The following is a 22,693-nucleotide window of genomic DNA, read 5'->3' as shown; positions in this document are numbered from 1 at the left end:
GTGCGTGCGCTGGATTAATTGTCAGATCTGTCATATATACGTATGCGATACGCATCGTATACGCATACATGTACACATATATTTATACACGCATATTGTGTACCAGCTCAGCTGTGTGTGTGTGCGCGCACATGCTCAGTGAGGTTATTTTTGCGCTCGGAGGTCTTAAGAGCGCAGAGTGGAGAGAGAGAGAGAGAGAGAGGGAGAGGGAGGGAGAGAGAGAGCGCGCGCTGGAGCGGACCATCAGCTGTGCGCCTCAGCCAGATGAACCAGAGACCCAGCTCTGCGCTGGGCAGCCAGAGCTTGGGCGCATGAATTTGCGCCTCGCTGCTTTCCAACGACGACCACGACTCACATTTCGCCTCTCATTTACGCCGTTTGGCACAGAGTTCACCATGGTGCTGGGCAAAGTGCGGGCCCTGGCCATCTGCTTCGACTGCCTGAACGAGAACAATCTGCCCGTGTTCTCCGGCGGAGAGCTGGTGTCCGGGCGCGTGGTCGTGGAGGTGACCGGCGACGTGCGGGTGCGCAGTCTGGACATCGCGGCGCGCGGCGTCGCCAAGGTCCGCTGGACGGAGTCGCGGAACGCCGGAGCGAACACGGCGTACACGCAGAACTACAACGAGGAGGTGGAATATTTGCACCACTACGACACGTTGATAGGAGAGGAAAGAGGTAAGGGCAGTCGGGGCCACGCATCAGTGATGCGGCAAAAACAGCTGATCACGCAAAAACTTCTGTCTCTGTGAGTGTGTGTGCGTGTGTGCGTGTGCGTGAAGAGAAAGTTTGGGAGCGCAGAAATGTCACAGCGCAGCGCAGCAGAGCGTCAACGCATCAGTGGTGCTGATGCAACAGCTGATGGTTGAGACCGGGGTCAGAACCAGAACCAGAACCAGAACATGGAACCAACCACTTTATAAGTGCATAAGGGATCTGTGTGTGTGTGCGTGTGTGTGTGCGTGACGCACTGTGATAAAAAACAACAACGCGCGCACCCATGTGTGTTTTGCACCATTTGTCACGAACACTCACGCAAACTGATGCGGAACGAAACATATTTTCTTTTTTTTTTTTCTTCCCCACACACTGATGACATCCTGAAGCAGACTGCACAGCTCAGGCAACTCCCTTTGTTCGAAGCGGTTCAAACCTGTTCAGAAACTGCCAGGGAGGGAGGAAGGGAGGACCACACTCACTCTGCCTGTCTGTCTGTCTGTCTGTGTGTGTGTGTGTGTGTGTGTGTGTGTGTGTGTGTGTGTGTGTGTGTCAGCTGCTGGTTCAGAAGTACCTGTGTCCCCACTGTTAAAGCCAAGTTCACACCACACCACGTCCTATAGAACCCCATGAGTGAGTGGATCCTTCCGACTCGTGAGAGCGGGTTTAATTTAGCACTGCCATGTTTTTAGATGACATTTCTCTGATTATTATTATTATTATTCTCTCTCTCTGTGTCATGTTGTCGTCGTCTTCTTCTTCTACTATCTGTGACGTGTGATCTCCACAAACAGCATATTTGAATGTTTCGCACATAGTGACTTAGGTTACGGAGCAATCGGCTGCTACTGGACGACTAGATTACCGGTGGAGTCGTCGTGTAAAGTGTACACTCTTTAGAAATAAAAGAGCTAAGTCGAACCATATAAGGTTCTTCGGTGTGTCCTCATAGGAGAACCCTTTTTTTGTAAAGAAACCTTATTCGGGAAAGGGGTTTTAAAGGGTTCTCTGGATCAAAATGGTTCTTACTGGAACCATTAGTGTCACCAAGAACCCTTGAAAAACAAATGGTTCCTGTTAGAACCTCAGCCCTTGTAGAAGAACACAGGAGGGCTGGAACCCTTATTTATGGGATGTTGTAGCAAGGTGTTACTGAGCACCTGAAGCTATTTTCTGGAGTGACAGTTTATTGGAACCCGCTTTAAAGAACGTGCGAACATCACTTGAGCACACACTTAGAAATAAGGGTTCCAAAAGGGTCCTTCTACAAGGGCTGAGGTTCTACCTGGAACCATTTGCTTCTGAAAAACCCTTCCAGGTGAAACCTTTATAAAAAAAGGTTCTACACTCTTAAAAACAAAAGTTCTAAGTAGAACCATATAAGGTTCTTCGGCTTGTCCTCATAGGAGAACCCTTTTTGGCTCCAGGTAGAACCTTTTTTATAAAGGTTCCACCTGGAACCTTTTTGGAGGGTTCCGCCAAGAACCCCTTTAAAACCCTTTATTCAGGAAAGGGGTTTTAAGGGGTTCTCTGGATCAAAATGGTTCTTACTGGAACCATTAGTGTTACCAAGAACCCTTGAAAAACCCTTTCTTTGGAAAATGTTTTTTCAGAAGTAAATGGTTCCAGGTAGAACCTCAGCCCTTGTAGAAGGACTCTTTTGGAACCCTTATTTCTAAGAGTGCACCTGGAGCCAAAAAGGGTTCTCCTACAAGGACAAGCCGAAGAACCTTATATGGTTCTACTTAGAACCTTTATTTCTAAGAGTGTATTTAGTTTTTCAGACTCGGTGAAACACTGTCAGATGCATGGCTGTGCTATCATCGTCAGTATGTGGGTCAGACTCCTCGTCCTCAAACACACTCTTTAAACCTCACGCTGAGCGTAAAAACAGCAGCGTCACAGACTTCAGAGACATTTTCACGACCTCGTCGTCATCATTCGTCTCTGGCTCCGTTATCAGCGTTCGCTCTTAGCCTCGCTCCACGGCAAACATCCTGTTTTGTTTTCAGGGTCGTTTGTGGTCAGGTGTCAGAGGTCAAGGTGAAACGCGACGGCGTGGAAAACTATTCGCTCTCAGGAAATAACTCCGGAGCGTTCAATGACCCGTTCATATGTCACTTTACTGTTTTAGGTTCTAATGATAAATCAGGAATAGTCAGACTAGTGCATTTCTTAGCCACAATGTTAGAATTGCAAATCTTCTTTTTTGTTTACATACTTAAAACTCATTCAATTGATTATATTTGGGATTTAGAAGAAGTCAAGGCTTTTACCCTGTTGCTGTTTTACTTTTACATGAACCAGGGGAAGCGTTTTGTATTCTTATTATTGTATATTTCTTAATATCTGTAAAGGAACATCGTTCTCAAGTTTTGAAGGTAAAGATAACACAGTCAACCATGATGAAAAATCATGATTTTGTGTCTAAATCTAACCACATTCATAATCAAGGGAATGGCCATTTTGGCCAAAAGAACGTGTAAATATAATACATTTTACAAAATGACATATTTATCAGCTCCAAAATGGACGACACTAAGGGAATCCAAGTGTCGCGAACGTTTAACAAAGTATTTTTGTACTGTTGAGGCTAGGAGCCGTATTCTTGTGCTGCGTAAGAACAAAAAGGATCTGCGTTGGGGAACGTGATCTTTTTCTATCTCCGTGTATATTTCATTCAAGCATTCGCGTGAGAGCTGTACCTGGAGTTCACTGATAGTGTGCAACACCACCCTTCCTCCCCCCCCCCCCCCCCCCACACCCCCTCCTCACACTCATGCCACACACACCACATGGCGGATCAGTTGTGGGCAGGGGCTTGTCTCGGCTGCACCAATCAGAGAGCGGCCTCTAATCCGTGTCACGCTTCCCCCTCCAATGGGAGGCTGAGTTGTAATGAGCGTGTTGGGAGTTTCCAGCTGAAGGAAGCTGTTCAGTCTGGTTCATACCGGTCTACTCCTGCTTTGCTCTTGTGCTGCCAGTGACTTGATGCAGGCGCATACTCTCCGTCTCTCACACACACACACACACACACACAAGCTGTGACAGCTCTAATGCCGAAAACACACAAATAGCACATAGACAGACACACACACACACACAGTGAGACAAACAGAAAAAGCAGAGATGGGGGGGGGGGGGGGGCAGAGTGAATGATGAGGTGGCAGGAAGCTGAAGTTGAGCTGAGTGGAGACAGAATTTCAAATAAAAACATTGACAGAAGAAGGTCATTTTCATCGACCACACATACTGAGTTTTCTTCAGAAATCAAACTAGCCTCGGATATGTCCGTGTGGCCGTGTTTCCAAAACCCTTTCATGCGTGAGCCCGCATTTTAAAGATGGCGAGGCGACCCAAGTTACAATATGAATCACGATACGATACGATACACGCTATTCAGCAACACGATACGATATATATCACGATATTCAGCTCACGATACGATTCGATATAATTCTATACTCTTATTCTCATTTTCTGAAAGATTTAAAGTAGACAAGGTGATTTTGGTGACATCTTGTGAGTGTTCCATTTACTCGGATTGAATTAATTGAACTGAAAACTAAAAAAACATCAATTACACAATATATGTCCCTGACTGGACAGAGTCTACTGGACAAAATGAATTAAAGATGTGCTAACGGCTAACGGAGCTAACTGCTAAACGGTGCTTGGACGAAAAAAAACTGTGTTACTTTCGTCTTTTTAAACCCGAAGTGCTTCCACACATCTGCTTTCAAGCAGGAAGAGGGAGACGTCGGAGCGTGAAGACGGGGTCACTTGCTATATAAATGCTCTACAGCGACACTAGTGGCCGGCTGACCAAATCGCTCGTCCTACAAGGAAGTGCCAGGCAGAACACGGGGGGATTTGAATGGGACTTAATGTATCCATACTCGCGGATGAAAAATACATATAGATATATATATCGCAGAATCGATAAAATTGCTCAGCCCGAATATCGTGTACGTGAAAAAACATTTCTGACTGTGTTCACCGCCATTTCCGTAACACTTTCAGCTAAAAGGTCACCGATCCGCAGGTTCGAAAATGAACCAACCGGAAGTTCCACTTTTACCCTGCATAGGCGTGGATTGGCTCCAGTCCACCACCACAACCCCTCATGTGGAAGACAATGAGGGCCAAAAAACACACCGTATATATATATACGCCCAATTCACGAATAACCAAGCTGTGAAACCTCTCCAAGACAGAGAAGGTCAAGCTAAAGGCTAGAAACTCTTAAAAAACCATGTAGAAGGAGCCACTAAAACACTCCTGGAGTGTATTGTATCACTATCAAGGAACCAAACCCTGCTGAGATGATCCAATTATCACATTAAACTACCAGGAAAACAAAGACAATGGATCAGTACATGCACGTTGCACCATCCACCTTATCAGTGAAGTTCTTTCAACTCACTCCTGAAGATGACAACGTCCTAGATGACTGAGAACCTTCATAGACGAAGTTGCAAGTGACGCTTCAGTGTTTTGATTTGTGTGTTGATCCAGTATATGACCCTGTTTACAGGGTTATGGTTTCGGCTCAAGTGTAAATACAGGTGTAAACGGACACATGTCCTTTGTCTTTTTCAGATGAAGATTGTCCAGAGGAAGGTCTGACTGTTCTGCATTCTGGCCTACACGAGTTTGCCTTCAGCTTCAACCTGCCTCAGATGTGAGTAGTTACCAAGGGCTCAAATATTTTTCCAATAATGTCCAAATACTGAAACTGCATCATTGGTTAGGCTACAAAAACCAAACTTACACAAACGCAAATATTTCACCTATTAGAGAGAATGTCTATATAATTTACTTGCATGAGTTTAATTATTATTATATATATAAATTATTTAGCACTTCTTTGTTGAAATAGTTGCTAGTTTTGTGCTCAAAAAGGTAAGTAACAAAACCACCAACATTCAGGTACAATGCAATTTGCGTATAGTGCAAAAAGTAGTGCAGTTACCGTACCATCAACATTTGGATGAGGCTCTTACAAAATTAGAGATAACAATATAAACAACATTAAGGTGCAATGGCTACAAATGGCTATTTTTGCAGAAATATAAGCAACAGTACCAATAATATTCAGGTACAACTTCTACAGTTGGCCCATACTAGTATTTGGCTGTACTAGTATTTGCCAAAAAGGGACGCAAAGTGTCACAAAGTGCCAGAAATAGGCGAAGCTATGGTTGTATTGGGTTAATGGGCCACGGGCCGGTCCAAAGTGCTTGAAGGGCCTGATCTTAAGTTGAATAGCCTTGATCTAAAAGCAAAGTAGTCATTTTACTTCATGAACGTGAAAAAAAACTGCTGTCCTGGAGTTTTGACTGTTATAGTATTTATACATAAAAGTGGTTTGGGTAATCCACGCTTCCTAACGTGGCCTTTCTCTGCGTCTTTCAGGGCATTGGCCACGTCTTTCGAAGGGAAGCATGGCAGCGTGAGGTACTGGGTCAAAGCGGAGCTGCACCGTCCATGGCTGCTCCCCGTCAAAGTGAAGAAAGAGTTCATTGTGTTTGAGCACATCGACATCAACACACCTCTGCTGTTGGTAGGTACTGTACACCACACCCCCAGAATCCTCCCATGGTGCACTGTGGAGACCACACCCTGAGAATTTGATGTAAAAACTCAAAAAGGCAAATTCCCTACCATAGTTACCACAGAGATAGACAACGGTGTCACCGGTTTCCATTCATTTCCAATAGGGAACAATGTAAAATGATATGTGTATAGACAGTTTTCATGAGATTTTATGTATTGTGTCAACAGGCCCCTCAGGCTGGTACAAAGGAAAAGACCCTGTGCTGCTGGTTCTGTGCTTCAGGCCCAATCTCCCTGAGTGCTAAGATTGCACGAAAGGGCTACACACCAGGTGAGTAAAAAAAACAACACTTCAAAACCTCTCACTTCTCTAACTCTACCTCTTTGCTTTAGAGATTTCACTCATGTCACTTCTCTCTCAGTCTGACAGACTGATCTATTATCTTCTCCCAAAGGCGAGTCCATTCAAATCTTTGCCGAGGTGGAGAACTGTTCGTCCAGGGTCGTGGTGCCAAAGGCGACCTTGTACCAGACCCAAACGTTCTTTGCCAAAGGCAAAGGAAAACAGATCCAGCAGCCGGTGTCCAATCTGCGAGGTGAGGCCCTGCCGCAGGGGAAAAGCCAGAGCTGGGAGGGGAAACTGCTCAAGATACCACCAGTGTCCCCCTCCATTCTGGACTGTCCCATCATCAGAGTGGAGTATGTCCTGGTGGTGAGTCGTGCATTTGTTTGTGTCCGTAGAAAGCAAAACTGATGATCTACACTCGTAAAAGTAAAGTGCTAAGTAGAACCATATAAGGTTCTTCGGCTTGTCCTCATAGGAGAACCCTTTTTGGCTCTAGGTACACTCTTAGAAATAAGGGTTCAAAAAGGGTCCTTCTACAGGGGCTGAGGTTCTACCTGGAACCATTTGCTTCTGAAAAAAACATTTCCCAAAGAAAGGGTTTTTCAAGGGTTCTTGGTAACACTAATGGTTCCAGTAAGAACCATTTTGATCCAGAGAACCCTTTAAAACCTTTTCCCCAGGGTTTCTTGGTGGAACCCTCCAAAAAGGTTCCAGGTAGAACCTTTCTATAAAGGGTTCTCCTATGAGGACAAGCCGAAGAACCTTATATGGTTCTACTTAGCACTTTTATTTCTAAGAGTGTAGAACCAGGTTCTACCTGGAACCCTTTTTGAGGGTTCCACCAATAACCCTTTTAAAACCCTTTCTTCAGGAAGGGTTTTTTAAAGGGTTCTCTGGATCAAAATGGTTCTTACTGGAACCATTAGTGTCACCAAGAAACCTTGAAAAACCCTTTCTTCGGGAAAGGGTTTTTCAAAAAAAATTGTAAAATTGTAAAACAAAAAGAAAACAAAAAAAAGGCAGAAGGAATTACTCTGTCATCGTTTCAATTTCAATCTTCAAAGAAAGAAGAAATGTCCTCGGAGGATAAGGCGTAACGCTGCCCTCCGCAGTTCAAAGTTCTTAATCGCAGTTGTGCTGTGAGCACAGTCTCTCAGCTGCTGTCATCGTCCGATCTCTGAAGACATCATCACCGTCAACGTCGTCATCATTTGAGCGGCTTTGATCTTTCTGTGATAGACTACGCGCCACGTCGTTAAAACAAAACGATGGATGACATCGATGACGCACAGGATTCCGTTCAGATGAATGATGTGAACGAGATGCCTAACACGGACGAGACGAATGACACGAACGACGCCGCCGACACGAGCGAGACGAACGAAGCGAACGAGGCCGGCGCCGACGAGACGATTGACGCGAGCGAGATCGGCGACGCGATTGGCGACGCGGACGGAACGGCCAACGCGAACGAGACGAGCGAAGGGAACGAGGCCGACGCTAACGAAGCGGCAGGCGCGAACGAGACGAGCGTAGGGAACGAGACCGACGCTAACGAAGCGGCCGACGCGAACGCGAGTCACGATGCGACCGACACGAAGGAGGCAAACGAAACGGGTGACACCGAGAAGTTGAACGATTCGACCGACGTGAACGAGACGACTGGCGCGAACGAGGCGAGTGACTTGAAAGAAACGTCCGACGTGAGTATGACATACGACGCGAACGAGACTGACACGAGCAACAGGACAGACGTGAACGAGACTGAAGTGAACGAGGTCAACGATGCGAACGATATGACTGACATTAATGAGACGAATGACACGATGAAGAAGAATGACGTGAAGGAAATGACTGACATTAAAGAGACGACCGTTAAAGAGACAACGGACAAGACAAGTAACGTAAATTACATAAAGCACAAGATGCACGAAATGGACGAGAGGAACGACAGGAGGAACGACATGAGCAAGACCATGTTCAGGAAGACGGACGAGATAAAGAACATGAACAAGATGAACAACATGCTGCGTTTGAGCAGGGAACGGGAACTTACCGAATTCTCTAAAAGCAGAGGAGGGATCAAGACCTGGGAGGCGTCTGTGCAGACGTTGCCGGACGCAAGCGTCAACGAGAGGAGGTCCCTGGAACGAGATCTGAGGAACCTGACCTTCGAGCGCGATAAGGAGGTGAATGCTCACAATCAGCTCAAATTCAAGTTCAGCAAGATGGAGAAGAAGCTGCAGCATTTAGAGGGCAAGCTATTTAAACTTCAGAAAGATCACGACGACTTCAAGGGAATGGTGGAGTCCGAGAGGCAGTCGAAAGCCGACCTCAGTCGGACGGCACAGCTACCGCTGAAGCTCATGGACAGACAGATGAAGGATATTAAAGAGCCGGCGATTGTCCGGAAGTTCGTGAACTTCTTCAAACATGGCCGGGGCTACAGTGAATTAAAGGAGCTGGAGGAGGAGGAGGAGGAGGAGGAGGAGGACGGGGAGGAGGAGGAGAACGCTCACAAGTCGCGAGTAAAGAAAAAAAAGCCTTCCCGTTTCAAAAGCTTCCTCAAATCCCTCACTCACGGCTCCGCTCGTTTTGACGAGGTGGGGAAAAAAGGGCTGGGAAGTTCGTGCTCGAGGCTGAGCAGCGAACGTCTCAAACAGTCGCCAGAGGCACCGGGAAAGAACACGTCGTCGCTGTCGAGGAACTTCTGTGACTACAGTCACGCCAGCAGTCCGGACAGAAAGGGGATCCTGAAGAACCTGGTTGCGCAACATCACGAACGCCAATATTCGCTAAACGCCGCCGCCGCCGTCCAACCCAGCGCCGAGATAGCCAAATCGGTCGCAGAAGAGGCGGCGGCGGCGGCACCGGTGGAGAGGTCACTAACTCCGTCGCTCATATCTTGGAATTCGCCGGATGAGAACGCGGTGGATGACACGACAAAGTTGGTACGGGCGAAGAAGTCGTTCAATCCTTCGTGGCCAACGCCTGATAAGGACATGATGAGGAGAAGAACGAGGTGAAGAGGTTTGGCAAAAGGAAAAACAGGTTCATGTTCTTAGCACTTCCTACATGTCTGGATCATAAGTCTGAATCAGGAAGGCGTCGTGTGGATCAGTGGTAGAGCGAGTCGTCTTTCGATTGGAAGGTTGCGTGTTCTGTTCCCGGCTCTACATGCAGATGTGTCCACTTTGGTCGTTTTCACACCTAATAGTCGTTCAGTTGAGGGGTGACAACATTCAGCCGGTCCGAGTTTGCTTTCACACTTTTAGTGAAACCAACCAAACCTTTTGAATAACCTATTCCCCTCCTCGCCTGAAGGTGGCGATGTGTCAAGAATTACTGACGGAGAAGAAGAAAACCGGCTCATCTGTTGAACTTCTTCCACATCAGAGCAAAACATGGAACTGCATCAGATCCGATGTGAACATGTGACACTATCGCTCAACACGCACGCATGTTTTGGTTGCGTTTACCCACAATGCCCTGCCTTGCAGTCCGCTTCCTGCATTTGGTTCACTTGAAGTGAACCGAGACCGATGTTTTAGGCGGACCAGGAGTTCACTTCTTTGTTCTGTGGAGTTCAGTTGCGCATTCACGCCTCCCCAAAACGAACCGGACTTTTTCCGAGCAAGCGGACTAGGATTCGATTTAGAAGAAGAAGATGGTGTGAATCGCTGGTTACTCCTGTGTCGACGGAGTGTGAACGGGCGAAACTGCGGTGTCGATCAGATTTGAGTGGTCGTCAAGACTAGAAAAGTGCTCTGTAAACACGGACCATTAAATTACCCATTTATTTGAATCGGTCAGTGTGTCGTCCAACTGTTTAGTGTTCCCTTTTCGCAGTCTTACCATTAGACGTCACTCACTGTTACACACCGGGCCTTTAAAACACACTTTTCCCCCACATATCTCTGCCTGCAGGTGTATGTGGACATTCCTGGGGGATTGAACCTGTCTCTCTCTCTACCCCTGGTGATCGGGACAATACCACTCCACGCCAGCACCACCCGCACCTCGAGCATCAGCAGCAACTGCAGCACTTTGACATGGCTCGGCCTGTCCGAGCCTCCTGAGGGTATGTAGTCTGCAAACATGGGCGGGCGCAAAAACGTGTGTCGTTTTTTTTTTCTCGGGTGTGTGCAGAGATGCCTTACTTACTTATTTGTTTGTTTCCTGCAGCTCCACCAAGCTACAGCGATCTGGCAATATCAGAGTCGCACAGGCAAGACTGTCTGCAAGGCTGTGATAGATCGGAGGGGGAGGGAGAGGACCACAGAGCTCTGCTTACGTACATCAGAGAGTTCAGATATCTGCCCCCGCCAGTCTACTCTGAGGTACGGGACTCACACACACACACACAGACACACAACATGTTGTCAACAACAGTGCAATGGAATAAAATAAGAGATCGTGTGGAGAGGGAACTTCACATGGAGCTTTTGAAACTAGGTCACAATATGGTCGACCTTCAAATGTCATGAGACCACTCACTGCTATAGGCAAAGGCAATGGCAGTAAACATTAAACAATTACAACATATTGTAATATATGGAAGTCACAGCTGAGTGACTTCTATTATAGAAGAAACATCACGACTCTTGAAGTCGTTGAAAACTACTAGGGTGTGGTATTATAATGGCTTGTAAACATAATCACATTTAGGTGTTTATGTTTTCCTCTGAGGAAACAGGTAGTGCTCCTACACTCTTAGAAATAACAGTGCTAAGTAGAATCATATAAGGTTCTTCGGCTTGTCCTCATCAGAGAACCCTTTTTGGCTCCACCTGGAACCCTTTGGAGGGTTCCACCAAGATCCCTTTTAAAACCCTGTACTCAGGATCAAAATGGTTTTTACTGGAACCATTAGTGTTACCAAGAACCCTTGAAAAACCCTTTCTTCGGGAAACCATATAAGGTTCTTCAGTTTGTCCTCATAGGAGAACCCTTTTTGGCTCCAGGTAGAACCTTTTTTTTTTTTAATAAAGGTTCCACCTTTGGGAACCCTTTTAAAACCCTTTACTCAGGATCAAAATGGTTCTTACTGGAAACATTAGTGTTACCAAGAACCCTTTCTTCGGGAAAGGGTTTTTCAGAAGCAAATGGTTCCAGGTAGAACCTTTTTTTATAAAGTTCCACCAAGAACCCTTTTAAAACCCTTTACTCAGGATCAAAATGGTTCTTACTGGAACCATTAGTGTTACCAAGAACCCTTGAAAAACCCTTTCTTCGGGAAACCATATAAGGTTCTTCAGTTTGTCCTCATAGGAGAACCCTTTTTGGCTCCAGGTAGAACCTTTTTTTTTTTTTAATAAAGGTTCCACCTTTGGGAACCCTTTTAAAACCCTTTACTCAGGATCAAAATGGTTCTTACTGGAAACATTAGTGTTACCAAGAACCCTTTCTTCGGGAAAGGGTTTTTCAGAAGCAAATGGTTCCAGGTAGAACCTTTTTTTATAAAGTTCCACCAAGAACCCTTTTAAAACCCTTTACTCAGGATCAAAATGGTTCTTACTGGAACCATTAGTGTTACCAAGAACCCTTGAAAAACCCTTTCTTCGGGAAACCATATAAGGTTCTTCAGTTTGTCCTCATAGGAGAACCGTTTTTGGCTCCAGGTAGAACCTTTTTTTTTTATAAAGGTTCCACCTGGAACCCTTTTGGAGGGTTTCCACCAAGAACCCTTTTAAAACCCTTTACTCAGGATCAAAATGGTTCTTACTGGAAACATTAGTGTTACCAAGAAAGGGTTTTTCAGAAGCAAATGGTTCCAGGTAGAACCTCAGCCCTTGTAGAAGGACCCTTTTGGAACCCTTATTTCTCCGAGTGTAGTTTAATCCTAACACTTGAACTAGAGTAAACATGAACAAGTCCAATTGTGATTCTGATGTGGGCACCAGCAGATTGCTCCCATCACCTCACAAACCCCCCTCCATCACATCACATCACACCCGTCCTACATCAGCTCCACTGGCCTCCATCACAAATACTGCTCCTGACATAACTCCATAAACAGAGAGGATCACATCTTTGTGGAATATTGGGATAACGCTGTGGATCAGAACAAAGAGATATTTAACACGTTTCAGTGACTGACGGCAGCTTTAAGTTCATGTTAATACAGTATGACCGAGGACGAAATTGTGTCAAGTCTGTGTCTGTAATAAAAAAAAACCATTAGCAGAAGCAAAAAGAAATTCAGTCGTTGCAGCGAGTGTTTGCGTGGCTGCAGGCTTCTGTCATATTTATGATGACAGATTACAGTGTCCACACATCAGACTCGTCTGCAGGCTTTTGAGTTTCTACGAAAAATAGACGGAGAGCTCTGTGATGTTAATGATGTTGACATTCTACCAGCGTGACTGCATAAAACGCTGTAGTTTGAGTCTTTAAGCAAATTCTGAAAACATGAAAAGCAAATATTATATTTTAAAACACCTTTAGCAGACTCTCTCTCTCTCTGTGTGTGTGTCTCTCCCAGTCTTGGTAAATAAAAAAAAAAATCATGTGACGTTAAGTCATAAAGTGAAGTCATAATCATATTTGTGGTGGGAGGAGTAGCAGCAAACATGCAGCCGCTGAGCCGTTAATGATATAATCTAGATTTCATGCTAAAACTTTTCTCAAGATGCTGGCCTTGTTTTTTAGCTCATACCCACACGCTGTTTCCAGGAGCTGTTTAATTACATATAGTATATTATTTATTTATTATTTTTGAATTAGTGCAGTGCCCATAGGAAGTATGTATTCCTATAGTGGGAGCTGAAGAAGATTTTTCAGTTATGGAACGTAAAGGCTAACATAATACAAACACCGTGCAACCCCCCAACGGTGTTCGTATTATGTTAGCCCTACGCTAATGCTAAGCGTAGCCTCGCTAGCATACCTTTGGAAACAGGTCCGCCAAGTTAGCCGCAAAGTAGCAGCATGCTAATGCTTCACAAATATATGCTCTGCGTTGAACCGTGTGCGTCACCCGCCGTGAGGACAGCCTCTTCACTCCCACCTCCCCCGCTCCGGACAGCGCAGCTGCTGCTGATGAGCCGCTGGCTGCCTGGTGTAGCGTGATAAATCGGCAAAAATTAAAATTACTACTAAAAAATGTGAAAATCAAGGATGCACACCATTGGGCCATGCTCAACCCATATCCAAAGTCTTGGAGCGATCGGACTAACGGTCAGCGAGATATGCCCGTCGCAGACAGACAGATGCAACTTTCTTTATACACTCTTAGAAATAAGGGTTCCAAAAGGGTCCTACTACAAGGGCTGAGGTTCTACCTGGAACCATTTGCTTCTGAAAAAGGGTTCTTGATCGCACTGATGGTTCCAGTAAGAACCATTTTGTTCCAGAGAACTCTTTAAAACCACTTTCCTGAATAAAGGGTTTTAAAAGGGTTACTGGTGGAAAAAGGCTCCAGGGTTCTCCTGAGGACAAGCCGAAAGAACATTATATGGTTCTACTTAGCAATTTTATTTCTAAGAGCGTACATAGATGAAGCCCTTGCATCAGCACTCTGTAAACATGCAGCCCCCTCTCTCCGTCTCCCCTCAGGTTGACCCATACTCAAACCCAGAGGAAGTGTGCGTGGCCACAGACGTCCGGCGACCCGACACGTGTCCGTCCCGCTGAGGAGAGCGCAAACTTCAAACTTCTGAAGGCTTCCGCACAAACCCGGACACACAACTCCGAGCTTGCAGGACCACACGGACCAGCTCGTCGCCAGATTATATATCACGATAGCCGAGGCTCGACCCTCCCTGACGCGAGACTGTCAGCTCGAAAAAGAGTGTCAGGTGACCACCGATGGACGGACCGCGGGTGTAACGAAGCCATCCTGGATTCTCTATATCCTGTGCCCACGATGTCTGACATCACTGTGTGGACTCGGAGGACGGAAGCTTCCTCTTGCCTCACTATGAATTTTGCACATAACAACTCTTTTATTTTCTATCAGTGGCTCTGTTTTCTGCAGATTCCCGCAGGCTTTTTACGCTTCAGTAGAATCTGTCCACAGATATAAACAGAAGTTTTACGCTTTGATTTTAATGGCACATTTACAGCAGGACTATCCTGTGTGTAAAAAAAAAAAAAAAAAAAAAAAAAAGATAGTTTGAGCTTCTGACTGTGGGCTGAAGGTGTTCTTATCTGACCTGACTTCAGGTGGAAACCGTCTCTCTTTTTTCTGTGAACATAGCTAAAACACATTAAAAGGGAAGAGGCTGAGAAAATAATGACAAAGACAAAGCGGTAACTAGAAGATGAGGCGATTTCTGATCGTTCAATTCAGAATATGGTCACACAATGACCAGCCTTGAGCTCTTAAAGGGATAGTTCAGGTTATTTGAAGTGCAGATGTATGATCTTCTGATTTAGCCACTTATTGATGTCCTCACTACGAAAAAACCTGAACTGTCACTATAAAGGTAAAGCTCACAATGCGTGTGTGTGTGTGTGTGTGTGCGTGTGTGTGTAGTTGTATTTGTCGCCTCTTTAGGACCTTTTTTTCTGTCAGAAACACTGACCTTGTCAGGACCAGTAGACCTCACGGAGACCAAAACCTGGTCCTTATGAGGCAGAACCTTCTTTCTGGGGAACTGGTTAAGTTTAGGGCTCATATTTTTGCATTGTAGTTAGGGTTAAGGTTTCGATTTAGACTTTAAGTGGTTATGGTTAAGGATAACACTTAATGTATGCTGTCCTAAAGAATGGAAGTCAATGTGTGTGTGTGTGTGTGTGTGTGTGTGTGGGAGAGAGTGTGTATGTGTGTATGTGTGTGTGTGTGTTCTTGTACTTGTGGCATACGGAGGACCAGTGAGGGTTTTTAACCAACAAAGTGAGGACATTTTTACGAAGTGAGGACATTTTGGCCGGTCCTCACTTTGTTTTGTTTTCGTTGAAATCACTTCCTTAGGTTGTAAACATGCTATACTTTGTTGGTACAAAAACCCCGATTCACACACTTTTTCGCTCTGGGGCTCCACCTACAGACATGTTATGGTACTGCACCCAGTAGTTCTTTGTAGATGTCATTCATGAAGTAGATATTTGTAATTGCGTTGACTTATAAAGCGGAAATGCTGGTCCTCAGTGTGCGCCAAGTACAAGAATGTGTGTGTGTGTGTGTGTGTGTGTGTCTAGGTGGAAATGCACACAGGCCCCAAAGAAAAAGCACAACTCCATGAACATACCACATGTTGCCTGTTGGTGTCTGCGCTGACCTGAAGCTTCTCTCGATGAACACTTTCCCAGCAGACGTGGACGTTTAACAGAAGCTTTGTGCTCACAAAACCAATGACAAAGTATATACACGACAAAATGTTTACAGATGAATATATATCAAATTGAGAATGTTGTTCAAACACCATTTCTTCCACCTAAAAGTACCAAGTGCAATATATTTTTGTATTTTGTGATTCTATTTTGCACTAGATTTTCATATATATATATATATATATCTGTTGCTGTTTATTCCATTTCTGTGCATTATATATTATTGTCATGATCCTATTGCTGTCATGATCAACTTTTTATAAAAAAAATAATAAAAATAAATAAAAGGTCTATTTTATAAAACAACCAGTGTTTTTATTCACCGGCGTGACTCGACACACTGTGCACATACAACAAACTCCACCCCTCTGCAGAGAGGATTTCAGCAGATGCAGCAGTTCCTTTTCCTGTTGTGTTTACACACAAACAAACGCTGACCTTGTCAGGACCAGTAGTCCACGTGGAGACCAAAACTTGGTCCTTATGAGGCAGAAAGTCATTACTGAGGAAGTGGTTAATTTGGGGGCTAAGATTTGAATTGTGGTTAGAGTTAGGGTTGGAATTGGGTTTATGTTAATATTAGGTTAAGGGTTAGGGTCAGGCATTCATTTGTGATGTTTAAGGTTAGGCTAAACTATGGTGGCTGTTTAGTGCCAAATATCACAAACCTTCATGGACATGGACCAGATGCACAGGGATCGTCTGAACAGTGTCACTGTGGCAATAGAATGGAATAGAATACACTACATTATACACATCTATCTATAAAGTAAGTGTGTGTGTCTGTGACGGGCATATCTCGCTGACCGTTAGTCAGATCGCCCTAAGATTTTGGATATGGGTGGAGCATGGCCCGACGGTGTGCATCCTTGATTTTCACGTTTTTTGGAGTAATTTGAATTTAGGTGGTACTAGACAGCGGCTCATCAGCAGCAGCTGCGCTGTCTGGAGCAGGGAGATTTTCACACGGTTCAACGCAGAACAAATACGCAAGCACATATTTATTTAGCATTAGCACGCTAATATTTTGTGGCTAACTTGGCGAGCCTGTTTCCAAAGGTAAACTAGCGAGGCTACGGTTAGCATTAGCGTAGGGCCAACATAATACGAACACTGTTGGGGGTTGCACGGTGTTTGTACTATGTTAGCCTTTACATTCCTTATCATTCATTACCATAACTGAAAAATCTTCTTCAACTCCCACTATAGGAATACATACTTCCTACGGGCACTGCACTAGTTAAAATTTAGCATTAGCGTAGCTAGCTGTTTTGTGACTGTCTGCCACGCTAATGCTAATCGAAAATTTAAAAAAATGTGCGTTGTGCCTAATGTGGTTGCACAGTGTTTGTTTTATGTTAGCCTTTAAGTTCCTTATCTTGCATTACCATAACTGACAAATCTTCTTCGCACTAGTATACACAATATACGTTATACACATACGCACACATACTCTCAAAGTCAAAAGAATGACAGAGGTAAACACTTAAGAAAAGTGGCGGATATTTCCACATCAAAGTAAGTTTCATGCAAACGACCGTCGTCCAAGCTGGACGAACAACACTGGTCTCTATGAGCAGCCGTAGCCGTAGCCTGGCTAACGCCACACATGCATCGGTCTGTAAAACTGATCAGAACTTTACTCTGCAGAGAGTCTATCACGTTTCTGAGAGCTCTGTGTCTCTGTTACTAGGCAAACGTTACCTTGACTGACAACTAAACAACAGTCTTGCACATCGAGACACATGCACACATGCCAAGAGCAAAACCCCTCCTAGCGTGTGCGTGATGTGAGGTCACATGAGTGATGTTTTGGCTGCTAATATACAGGCGGCTTCTGTCAGGCTTGATAAACAGAAACTGGTTAGAACTGGTTGGAGACACAGACAGACAAAGACAAAGATTGGCATCACATTTTTTTTTAAAGGTCCACGAGCCATATTCATAAAGCTGTCTTGTACAAGAGCAGTGTCAAAACAGTGATAGAAGAATTTAACCCTGCAGTAAATAAAAATACTGCAAAACTATATTTTTTGATGAGTTTGAGTGTTCAGGTTGACTTCAGATATTTTGGTAGTAGATTCTGACACATGGCAGTAACATTGCTGTGTGCACCCTGCATTTTATCTCACTTTATCTCAATAACACTGCCTGTTCTGACAGGAAACTGACGTTTATAATGCACTCACTCCTCTGCACCAAAGTCCATGTAGATAATCTGTGTTTTTGGTCAGTTTGTGTCACTAAGATAAAGGCAAATGAAGGATTTCAAACACTAAAAAAACGTAAAAACAACACATTTAAACTTACTGATGGAGGCCAACAGTGGATGGAACAACTCCTATATATAATCACTGATCTTCTCTATGGAATTGGTGCAGGAGAGTGATCCATTCACAAGTGACTTCAGGTTCCAGCTGGGAAAAGTCTGCAAATGCGACCTCGTTGACCTCCGCCAAGGAGGTATGTGTTTTCGCAGAGTTTGTTTGTTTGTCTGTCTGTTAGTTAGCAACATAAGAAATGTTATGATACTTGTAACCATGTAGTACAATTTTCCATATTTATGTATGGTATGCCTTTATGCCAGTATCAGTATTCGCTTTCTACCATAACACAAATAAGAACGGCACTGAACTTTTGTTGTATAAGTTCTACTGAGTTCTGAGTTTCTACTTCTTCAGGTGCTTCTCCGTCCAGATCCGATTCTTGGTCAAACTGGAAAGGTTGAACGACTCTACGCGTCATTGCGATGCATCCGCTGTAAACATTAGCGCCCATGGTGCCGAGGCTGCAGGCCGGTCAAGGCCACGCCCCTATTCTCCAGCTCGACCTGTCACTCACCTCCTCGTTAGCATTTGTAAAGCTACGTACAGAAATTACTAGTTTTAGGAAAGCTCATTTAGAGACTGGCTGTAATTCTGCACCAAGGCTTCATATATAGTATAAGGGGCCCCTAAGGCCAAATAAAAGCATCCTGTCATGGCACCTTTAAAGTTGTTGTTCCTTCCTTATCGGAGCTTTCTGAGAGGATTTGTCACTATGGCCTCTGCTCTGCTCACGCTGCTGCGAACGACAAAGTTTTCTTCTCGCCTCACCACTGACTGAGAGAGGTGTCGTGTGTTTTGTTTGCTTCTTGGATTACTGCGGAGATGTCGCGAGAGACACCTGAGCCCGTTGAATAAAAGGCTCCCACAGAGACTCCCACCCTGACCTTATGCTATATTAGCGCCGCACGTTCTGGAGTTCACCCGACGAAAGTTTGAGTTCGAGTTTGCTTTGTTTGCACAAGTTGCACGCGCGCGCGCACAGTCATCCCAGCAGTCGTGCACAGACACCACAAACAAGCTACCTCTCAGGCGTCTGGGCAGATGGCCACGCCACAGCGTGTCCTTGAGGAATTCTAAACACACCACTCAGGTTTGGTGGCAGAACAAAAACATTTGCATTGTACACGATACTAACTGCATCGCTTCCTCCCAGCGAACTGAGGACTTTGAGAATGAGTACGAGAGACGTTTCAATGACATAAACTAAATATATATTCATATATGTTTATATAATGTATATATCAGGGAAAAATAAAACACCTTTGGTCAAATTTGACCATTGTGTCTTGGTCAGTCTATTTCATTTCAGCCCCTTATCGTATGTCTCGGTTAAACTATAGAGTAATTAACTATATACACAACTATATAGTCAGACCAGGTAATGGTATATGGTATATGTTGTTTTAAATTATGCAAATCACTTTGTTCGGATTAAAATGATCTTAAATAAAGGTCAGCGATTGAAATAAATACAGAAATGTAATGGTTCTATGTAAAATGCTGTTGCTGTTGTTGAAACTCACCACATTATTAGCAGCATTGGAGTCCAAAGGCATCGATGAGAGGAGTCAGGTCTGTGGCGCCCCCTGGCTGTCATCATGACGTGGTCTGGCCTTTTAAGCACAATTCACACCATGTTTTAAAGGAGTCATGTTATAGTTAACCTTAACACATCCACCAACAGAACCACGCATCCACCAACAGAACCACGCATCCACAAACAGAACCACGCCTCCACCAACAGAACCACGCATCCACCAACAGAACCACACCTCCAACAGAACCACGCATCCACCAACAGAACCACACCTCCACCAACAGAGCCACACCTCCACCAACAGAACCACGCATCCACCAACAGAACCACACCTCCAACAGACACACATGTCCACTAACAGAACCATACGTCCAATAACAGAACCACACTTCCACCAACAGAACCACACGTCCACCAACAGAACCACACGTCCACCAACAGAACCACACTTCCACCAACAGAACCAAACGTCCAATTAAAGAACCACACGTCCACCAACAGAACCACACATCCAATAACACAACCACACGTCCAATAACAGAACCATACATCCAACCGAACCACATGTCACCAACAGAACCATGCGTCCTCCAACAAAACCACACCTCCAAAAACAGAACCACACGTCCACCAACAGAACCACACCTCCACCAACAGAACCACGCATCCACCAACAGAACCATGCATCCACCAACAGAACCACACCTCCAACAAACCCACGTCCACCAACAGAACCATACGGCCAATAACAGAACCACACTTCCACCAACAGAACCACACGTCCATCAACAGAACCACACGTCCAATAACAGAACCATACATCCAACCGAACCACACGTCACCAACAGAACCATGGGTCCTCCAACAGAACCACACCTCCAACAACAGAACCACACGTCCACCAACAGAACCACACATACACCAACAGAACCACGCATCCACCAACAGAACCACACATCCAATAACAGAACCACACATCCACCAACAGAACCACACATACACCAATAGAACCACGCATCCACCAATAGAACCACGCATCCAATAACAGAACCACACTTCCACCAACAGAACCACACACACACCAATAGAACCACGCATCCACCAACAGAACCACACATCCACCAACAGAACCACACGTCCACCAACAGACGTCCTTTAAAGGTTGTGAATGGTTGCAGTAAAATAAATAACATTGCACCTGCAGTAGTTTTATTTATTCACGTTTTGCTCAAATCAATGATGACAAAGAGACGTTTGTAACAGAGCCTGTATATTTAAAGTTTTTTTTTTTTTTTTTACCTGCAAAATACAAATACAAGCACATTTGTGAGCGAGGGAACAGCTGAACATGATTTTATTTTTACCTCTGAGCATCATTCTGTGGCGACAGTGGCGACAAAGGCCAGCTTATGCCGCTAACATTGAACTCCAGCACTGCTGTGTGTGAACTCAGAGTAAGTGTACAGTACAGAGTAGGTGTACATGTTAGTGTACAGTACAGAGTAGGTGTACATGTTAGTGTACAGTACAGAGTAGGTGTACATGTTAGTGTACAGTACAAAGTGTACATGTTAGTGTACAGTACAAAGTGTACATGTTAGTGTACAGTACAGAGTAAGTGTACATGTTAGTGTACAGTACAGAGTAAGTGTACAGTACAGAGTACATTCACCAACGTTTCCAATATAAAAAAACAACTTGAAATTGTTCAATCTTTTGAAGCATGAGTGGGTGACAGATTTGATATACAGCGTATTTAACTTTGGTTAGTTTACACTCCACCTTGTCTTTGCGTGACCCCCTGACCCCTGACCCCTGACCTCCTGACCTCTGACCTCCTGACCCCCTGACCTCCTGACCAAAAGACATCTGGGCTCTGCCCTTGTTTTTATTCCTTGAAACTAAATCATTTGTAAAGAAACAGCAGCATCTTTCACACGAGGGAAACTACAGGGATTTTAACGAGGGAACTGATTTGCAGTATATGTGGCACAATGTGACTGAGGGTTTGATTCTCCAAATATACAGTTCTTCAACCAAAATATTCAAATGTGAACAACCCTTAGCCACCTCTCTGTCTCTTTAAATATATATATAGATATATAAAAACTACTGTGTTCGGCCTCTGACTGTAGCTGGTGTCAGACCAAGTTCCGGCATGGACTTCTATTCTACAAAATTCACTGAAATACATATTCTTAAATTTAAATATGTCAAATTAAATATGTTTGTCTCACTTTTACAAGCTTTAGTCGTCATCTTATCTAATCAGCGTGAGGCTTGTTGTCCCAGAACCTGCCCTCTTTTTTTTTTTAAACAGAACTTGACCTTTTAAGATGTGGCAGAGTATGTTGTAATGACCACACAGTAACAGGTGGTGGCGCTGCTGTGACGCCATGTTGGTTCTGACACCAGCTACAGCTCAGCGACAGGAGATTTGTTCACTTTATAACTGGGTTTAAAAAAAAAAAGAAAGAAAGAAATCTCCCTGAATGTTTTATAGAAAAGTCCTGTGCACCTGTGCTTCCTGTTTTTCATAATCATCATCATCATCATCATCATCACGCTGCGGACATCCCAAAACGTCTTTATATAAGGAAGGAAACATAATACAATAAAGAATAAAGCATCACTGTCCTGTTGTTTATGGCTTTTACTTTCCACTGTTAGCTAATGCGCATGCTAACACGCATTCTAGCGCCCTCTGTGTCTCATTTCTCATCAGTTTTGACCCACTTCTAACTTTGGAAATCAAACCACCTTTGAATACTAAAAACCATGACACGGATGATTTTAATATTTCATCTTGACTTTTGGCGTTTAACGTCCTTTCAAACAAACATAATAGCTAACTTTGTAAGATTATTTCACTTTAGCTCCGAAAATTATTCATTCATGCCGACTGTGTGTCTTTACGGAAGAGTTAATGCTGCC

General features: G+C 44.4%; 1 protein-coding gene across 1 annotated transcript; it reads left to right on the top strand.

The window, feature by feature from the left end:
- The first annotated feature begins 217 nt into the window (after positions 1–217).
- LOC310935243 (arrestin domain-containing protein 3-like) lies at positions 218–16,166 on the top strand. The gene is made up of 8 exons (XM_083899100.1): positions 218–675; positions 5,317–5,398; positions 6,133–6,280; positions 6,502–6,604; positions 6,729–6,985; positions 10,547–10,700; positions 10,805–10,959; positions 14,177–16,166. Exons 1-8 carry the CDS (start codon positions 312–314, stop codon positions 14,252–14,254), a joined length of 1,341 nt encoding a protein of 446 aa, XP_083755226.1. The 5' UTR covers positions 218–311; the 3' UTR covers positions 14,255–16,166.
- Positions 16,167–22,693: the final 6,527 nt, after the last annotated feature.

This window comes from Microchirus variegatus (assembly GCF_963457635.1).
Source record: "Microchirus variegatus genome assembly, chromosome: 1".
In the NCBI taxonomy this organism is placed as follows: Eukaryota; Metazoa; Chordata; class Actinopteri; order Pleuronectiformes; family Soleidae; genus Microchirus; species Microchirus variegatus.
The sequence above is the reverse complement of the archived record's forward strand: the minus strand, read 5'-3'. Positions and strand labels throughout refer to the sequence as shown.

Coding starts and splice junctions, on each gene's coding strand:
- LOC310935243 (XM_083899100.1), top strand. CDS start 312: ATGAATTTGCGCCTCGCTGCTTTCCAACGACGACCACGACTCACATTT. Junction 676..5,316: donor GTTGATAGGAGAGGAAAGAG/GTAAGGGCAGTC, acceptor TGTCTTTTTCAG/ATGAAGATTGTCCAGAGGAA. Junction 10,701..10,804: donor CCTGTCCGAGCCTCCTGAGG/GTATGTAGTCTG, acceptor TGTTTCCTGCAG/CTCCACCAAGCTACAGCGAT.